Source organism: Salmo trutta, chromosome 15 (assembly GCF_901001165.1).
Source record: "Salmo trutta chromosome 15, fSalTru1.1, whole genome shotgun sequence".
In the NCBI taxonomy this organism is placed as follows: domain Eukaryota; kingdom Metazoa; phylum Chordata; class Actinopteri; order Salmoniformes; family Salmonidae; genus Salmo; species Salmo trutta.
The window spans coordinates 57,108,380-57,115,617 of NC_042971.1; the positions used below are offsets into that span (position 1 = coordinate 57,108,380).

The 7,238-nt window shown below is 43.9% G+C and overlaps 1 protein-coding gene across 3 annotated transcripts; it reads left to right on the forward strand.

The window, feature by feature from the left end:
* The first annotated feature begins 569 nt into the window (after positions 1-569).
* LOC115149423 (putative uncharacterized protein DDB_G0286901) lies at positions 570-3,148 on the forward strand. Of its 3 annotated transcripts, none has more exons than XM_029692267.1 (2): positions 570-777; positions 2,307-3,148. In XM_029692267.1, exons 1-2 carry the CDS (start codon positions 748-750, stop codon positions 2,895-2,897), a joined length of 621 nt encoding a protein of 206 aa, XP_029548127.1. In that variant the 5' UTR covers positions 570-747; the 3' UTR covers positions 2,898-3,148. The 3 variants fall into 3 exon arrangements, with proteins under 3 accessions (XP_029548127.1, XP_029548128.1, XP_029548126.1); XM_029692268.1 differs by lacking the exon at positions 570-777 and adding an exon at positions 1,510-1,736; XM_029692266.1 differs by lacking the exon at positions 570-777 and adding an exon at positions 1,825-2,084.
* The last annotated feature ends 4,090 nt before the right edge of the window (positions 3,149-7,238 follow it).

The window sequence follows — 7,238 nt, forward strand, 5'->3', positions numbered from 1 at the left end:
GCCAGTTTATATACATTATGTTTCACTATTGGGTTTTCAAATGTATCAAAGTAATGAAGTGGGTTACCTTCTGTATTTGTACAAATGATGAGCCTGTGAAAGCTGTTGTCGATGACAGGTTTGTCTAACCGGATACATGCCAACATGTGGCTGACTGTTCCATTCATAGGAATGCTCACAGTGAAGTCAAGTCTGTATGATACTGATGAAAGTCTTCACTATGCTGCATGTTCTGCTGCCATCTGGACATGTCTCCAACAACTGCAACAGGAAATCTGATGAGGTGGTGTTGGCTGGGAGGGCCTGTGACAGGGTCATATAATAGAGAGCCAAGTGGTCAATTGCATTTTGTTCTAAATAAAGGACAAAGCTTTTCGCTAATGCACTTCACAACCAAAATAACTCTGCTAGTGGTATCTTCTTGGCTGGGGAATTAGTCTACTAGCTAGTTTATCAAGCCGGGGTTTTTTAATACAACTTTTCACATTACACACGTTACCTGTTGTTGTTGACGAAGCCGTCTCATCAGGGCAGTAACTCTGGTCACTATGAGAGGCTTCATGATGTCCTTTTCATAGGAATCGAGGGAGTCTCTGGCAACAACAGAGGAGGTGCCACAAGGGTATTTGTGTTGCATGACACACTTTTACTCTGAGATCCTGCCAGACAAGCTGCGACAATAGCAAGCGAACAGTGAATGAAATTATTTTTAGAGGTCGCTAAACCGTAGCAATCACATTGCTGGACATGTTACGAGAGCCACCTTTCCTCTTTCTGGTAAGTCCCGGCATTCCGATCATAACCAGGGGATCTGTCTGGCACCCAAATGTACATTTTGTCTAATAGAGTCAATGATTGTCATCATCCCTAAAATAGCTTAAGAAATAACGTAATCACGTTTGGAAGCGAATTCTATGCTCTACAGATGTAGACTGACTGGCTCCCGGTTGGATTGGATTCAAGCCGGTGACGCCGTTACGCTATACAACTGTGACATGTTACACTATGGCCCTGGGTTGGTTAAGTTTGTTGCTGTTAGTGAGTACACTTTTGTCGTCAGACACGAGTTAGCTACCATACCAACATCCAATATTTATCTGTGCCGTAGACATGGGTTGCACCTCCTAGGCTAATGTGACTGCTTCGTCTAAATTACACTCATTTAGTGACATTGCTTAAGTAGGCAAATAGTTAGTAGGAAACACCTTTTCCATATTATAATTTTGTCAAATGTAAGCACACACCTAATTATGATTACATTTGATAAAATCATAATATGGAAAAGGTGTTTCACACCAGCACATGTGAATTGGACATTTGAATATCCCACTCCCCCTGAGAGACCCTCAGAGAGTGAGGTCACGGCCAGGGATCAGCCATTACTGACCGTGACCCTGGAACAATTAGGGTTAAGTGCCTTGCTCAAGGGCACATAGACAGATTTTTTCACCTAGTCAGCTTGGGCATTTGAACCTGCAACCTTTCAATTACTGGCCCAACGCTCTTAACCGCTAGGCTGCCAACCACCTATTCTGCACAACAGGGTCCTTCGGCAGGGCACGTAAACCACAGTTGTTGGCTGTGCATCGTGCTGGAAGCATGTATTGCATGGTCAGTCTCAAATGGCCGTGATCCTTTGACCGCATTGGGGGCGATGAAACAACGGAGGCCAATTGAATGAAGGAAAGCGAAGTGGACAGAGGGGCGATTTGCACGTGGAGCTTGGCATAAAGGGGGTATGATTTGTTGACATAATTGTAATCCAAACCCAACCTACTCGCTGTGATGCACTGAGCTTCCAAACTCTGTTTGTTATTGGCTGTCTGAAAGGGAAGGGAATGGTGTGTCCCAGTGGTGGTGGGGACAGGGTAGCATTAGGACAGAGGCTGAGGCTGAACTCAAAGCAAACAGTGCTAGGTGTCAAAGGGTTGCAACACTGACAGGATGACTAGCAATACACGCCAAGTTCCCTCCGCCCATGGGGGACACACACTGGACAACCACTTATGAGAGACATGTCTTGCTTCCTGACTTACAGACTCTTCCTGTTGTTGACGCTGTTGAAAGAGTCAAATTGCCGATGTGTGAGTGCAGGCCATGTTTCCCCCTCTGACTGTAAATTCTCTAATTAAAGCCAAGGACTATACTGGTGTAGGTTTGACTCTCTATGTGTAGCCTACTGTCTGTATGTTATGTTCAGCTTGCAGGGAAGAGGCTGGGGTATGACTGGCTAGGTGTTACTCTCATAGGGTTACTCTAGTAGGCTTGACTGAGTCCCTCTTTGTGTACTTTCTATGTGTTTGCAGGGAAGTGGTACATTGTGGGCCTGGTGTACGACTCCCCAGTCTTCGCCCCCCTACAAAGACAAGCTTAGAGTATCCATGGACATCCTGACTCCACATACCAATGCCAATCTCCTGACTCCACAGAACAACGGCAATGTCAACATCCTGACTCCACATACCAATGCCAACATCCTGACTCCACAGACCAACAGCAATGTCAACATCCTGACTGAACAGACCAACGGCAATGTCAACATCCTGACTGAACAGACCAACGGCAACGTCAATATCCTGACTCCACAAACCAATGGCAACGTCAACATCCTGACTCCACAAACCAATGGCAACGTCAACATCCTGACTCCACAAACCAATGGCAACGTCAACATCCTGACTCCACAAACCAATGGCAACGTCAATCTCCTGACTCCACAGACCAACGTCAACATCCTGACTCTACAAACCAATGGCAACGTCAACATCCTGACTCCACAAACCAATGGCAACGTCAACATCCTGACTCCACAAACCAATGACAACATCCATCTCCTGACTCCACAGACCAACGTCAATGTCAACCTCACCAAGTCGGCCCAGAGGATAACAGAATGATATACAACACCAGAATGAGCATTGGCATCCCGGCAACCTAACTAAAAGACAGCCACCTTGGTTAGGGTATTGAAGATGTACTAAGATGGACGCATATTCCTACTCTATCATTATGTTCTTTCTCCTTGTGTGAAGATCGTCATGATGCTGCAGTAAGCTCTACGCATACGATAAGACAGTGATACATGGTGAATTCATCCTTTTTTATGAGCATGTCCTTATTTCTATTACAGCATATTGGATGACTGTCATTCATATTCCATTCACCCAGTTCAATGTAACATCGATAGGTTTAGGCATATTGGATGACTGTCATTCATATTCCATTCACCCAGTTCAATGTAACATCGATAGGTTTAGGCATATTGGATGACTGTCATTCATATTCCATTCACCCAGTTCAATGTAACATCGATAGGTTTAGGCATATTGGATGACTGTCATTCATATTCCATTCACCCAGTTCAATGTAACATCGATAGGTTTAGGCTACTACATGATACTTGAATTTTCCCTTTTTCTCTAAATCTGTAAACTTTCATTCATTGGCTAGGTTGTCTAGCCTATGAATGAAAGTTTACAGCTCGAGAGAAAAATGTGAGTAATCAAGGTGACAAACAGTGACCTATCCAATACCGCCTTGCACACCCTTGCCTACAATTTATCCATTTCATTCCGTTTTCTTACCCTTAAGAAATGTTTTCACCAGAATCGACGGAATGAATGCACCCCTGATCACACGCAAACACAGTTCACTTTCATAGGAGCAATATAAAAACAAAATGATCACTTATAATTCCTTCTCGCATTTATGCGATCTCCTCCTCTCACATTTTCCCTTCACTTGTAGACTTCAGTGCACAACACATTAGCTGTCTGTGGCCAGGCGAAAAGCCTTTCCAAGCCAAACCTTGATATCATAACCGTTAAGCGCTACACAGAGCCTACATTGTTGTCCCCATATTCACTAACGTCAGTCAACATAGGTACTAGAACTAAAGTGTTAGTAAACCCACTGCAATCATGCAGTACAGTGTACAGTCAGCAAGCAGTTTAGCAGTTACACCGGCAGCCCCGGTGGCAATAAATTAAGAAAATCAAAAGCTTACCTTGACTTGGAAGAGTTCCAGTGTTGGATAGCCATAGCCAGCTAGCTAACATAGCATCCCTCTCTGTTTGAGCCTGGTGTTTGAGTAGGCTAAACTAGCTAGCTGCATTTGCTAGCTAAGTGAAAGTTAAAGTGAAAATTAATACAACAAAATACAGCAAGCTCTCGCTTTCTCTTTCTCCTAGGTTTTATATTGAATTCAATGTACCCAGAGGAGGACGGAAGCTAGCTGTCCTCCGGCTACACCATGGTGCTACCCTACAGAGTGCTGTTGAGGCTACTGTAGACCTTCATTGCAAAACAGTGTGTTTCAATCAAGACAGGTCCACTGCTTACCCTTACAAGAGAAGTGCACTGCCTGCCCTTACAAGAGAAGTCCTCTGCCTGCCCTTACAAGAGAAGTTCTCTGCTTGCCCTAACGAGAGAAGTCCTCTGCTTGCCCTAACGAGAGAAGTCCTCTGCTTGCCCTAACGAGAGAAGTCCTCTGCTTGCCTTAATGAGAGAAGGCCTCTGCTTACCCTTACAAGAGAAGGCCTCTGCTTGCCCTAACAAGAGAAGGCCTCTGCTTACCCTAACGAGAGAAGGCCTCTGCTTTCTCTAACAAGAGAAAGCCTCTGCTTGCCCTAACGAGAGAAGGCCTCTGCTTGCCCTAACAAGAGAAGTCTCTGCTTGCCCTAATGAGAGAAGTCCTCTGCTTGCCCTAACGAGAGAAGTCCTCTGCTTGCCCTAACGAGAGAAGTCCTCTGCTTGCCTTAACGAGAGAAGGCCTCTGCTTACCCTAACAAGAGAAAGCCGCTGCTTGCCCTAACGAGAGAAGGCCGCTGCTTGCCCTAACGAGAGAAGGTTGCTGCTTGCTCTAACGAGAGAAGTCATATGCTTCCCCTAACAAGAGAAGATCCTTCTCTCAGCATCTTCATAAGTGTCATGAGAATTTTCAATCCCAATGATAATAACTAACACTTATTTAAGCTTTGACTAATTCCCGGGGTTTGTAAGGCCCTGAGTTTAATAATAATTAGGCAAAGACTCAGCTTATGCAAAAGGTTGTACAGTTTATTCACGAGAACGTTCTAAAGTCCACAATACAAAGACATGCCATTTTATAACTCACTCCCTACTTACGCACATACCTCCACACAAACAGTAGATAACCTACGCACATACCTCCACACAAACAGTAGATAACCTACGCACATACCTCCACACAAACAGGAGGTGGAATGTATCCTTCTCCATGGTTCTCACCACTGTTCATCATTACCAAACTGGCAGTTCCATTTCCCCGAGATTAGAGGAACCTTGACAGGACTCCCTGTCCTGCCGTAGGTTTCTCAGAGTTCTAGCCAGGTCAGGTCATACACGGTTTAATTGTTCTCGGTATCTTCTTCGTCACACACACATTTCTACTTGTCTCGACCAAACCTTATTAGACTGAAGTTTATCCTTCTAATTCATTATACATGTTACAGAATCGAATGATTACTAATAGTTATGTTTGTCTAATTATTTGTTATATCGGTTACATAATGTCATAATTACGTGACAGGGTGGAATTGTTTAGTCATTACCTTTAAGCATATAAATTCCCTTATCAATAACAAACCAGCATATCTGTTCAAAGTTGGTGATCTTGGTTTCATCTGGGAACTGTTGTGATTCTAAACATAGTGAAAAAGTGAGAGAAATCACCAACACTGGACAATTGAGGAGTGGAAAAACCTTGCCTGGAACATGACCACAACCCAATTGAGCATCTTTGGGATTAGCTAGAACAGGCTGTTCTCAGCATGAATGTACTGCCGTCTGCAGCAACTGCATGATGCCATCGCGTCAGCATGGTCCAACATGTAGAATGCCCTGAAGAATTCAGGCTGTTCTGGAGGCAAAGGGGGGTCAGACCCAGTACTAGAAGGGTGTACATAATAAACTGGCCGGCGAGTGTATGTGACCGTATACAAACATAAGCAAGGTTTGAGATGATTATGTTTTAGTCAAATATTAGATATTTTGGGCTTCTTGCGGTCGATTTGCAGTCTACAAATTATTTGTAATTATGTTCCGGCCCCCTGACCATCCAGTCATGAAAAAATTGTCCTGTGGCTGAATCTAGTTGATAATCCCAAGATTACAATATTAAAAGGCCTTTGAACATCATTGTTTTTTCCAGACTATAACCAGGTGAAGGACATTACAGTAGAGGTGACCAACCAACCACAATAAATATGCAGTGGTCCTGAAGCACAAGATGGACGGAGAGTACACACTGGGGGTTTAATATTTTCCCAGTATTTTACAAATGTTCCTCCCCGAGAATAAATCACTTTTCTCCCAGGTAACCTCGTTATGCCCCCCCAAAACCTGAAGTGTCATTTAAAAGCATTATAAAGCTTATAAATAGGCCTATGTATGGATTTGATTAGAGCTTTGATAAAAAAAAACAAGCCTGATGCTACCAGAGCCTGATGAGGCATACATTAAAGACATTAAATGAGACCAAGCCCAAAAGATTGTGCCGTTATCCAATACATACTGTATGGTGCATTCTGAAAGTATTCAGACCCCTTCACTTTTTCCCCATTTTGTTATGTTACAGCTTTATTCCTCATCAATCTACACACAACACCCCATAATGACAAAGCAAAAACAGGTTTTTAGAAATTTTTGCAAAATTATTAAAAAAGAAATACTGAAATATCACATTTACATAAGTATTCAGACCATTTTACGAAGTACTTTGTTGAAGCACCTTTGGCAGCGATTACAGCCTCGAGTCTTCTTGGGTATGACGCTATAAGCTTGGCACACCTGTATTTGGGGAGTTTCTCCCATTCTTCTCTGTAGATCCTCTCAAGCTCTGTCAGGTTGGATAGGGAGTATCGTTGCACAGCTATTTTCAGGTCTCTCCAGAGATGTTTGATTGGGTTCAAGTGCGGGCTCTGGATGGGCTACTCAAGGACATTCAGAGACTTGTCCCGAAGCCACTTCTGCGTTGTCTTGGCTGTGTGCTTAGGGTCGTTGTCCTGTTGGATGGTGAACCTTCGCCCCAGGTCCTGAGCGCTCTGGAGCAGGTTTTCATCAAGGATCTCTCTGTACTTTGCTCTGTTCATCTTTCCCTCGATCCTGACTAGTCTCCCAGTCCCTGCCGCTGAAAAACATCCCCACAGCATGATGCTGCCACCACAATGCTTCACCGTATGGATTGTGCCAGGTTTCCTCCGGACGTGATGCTTGGC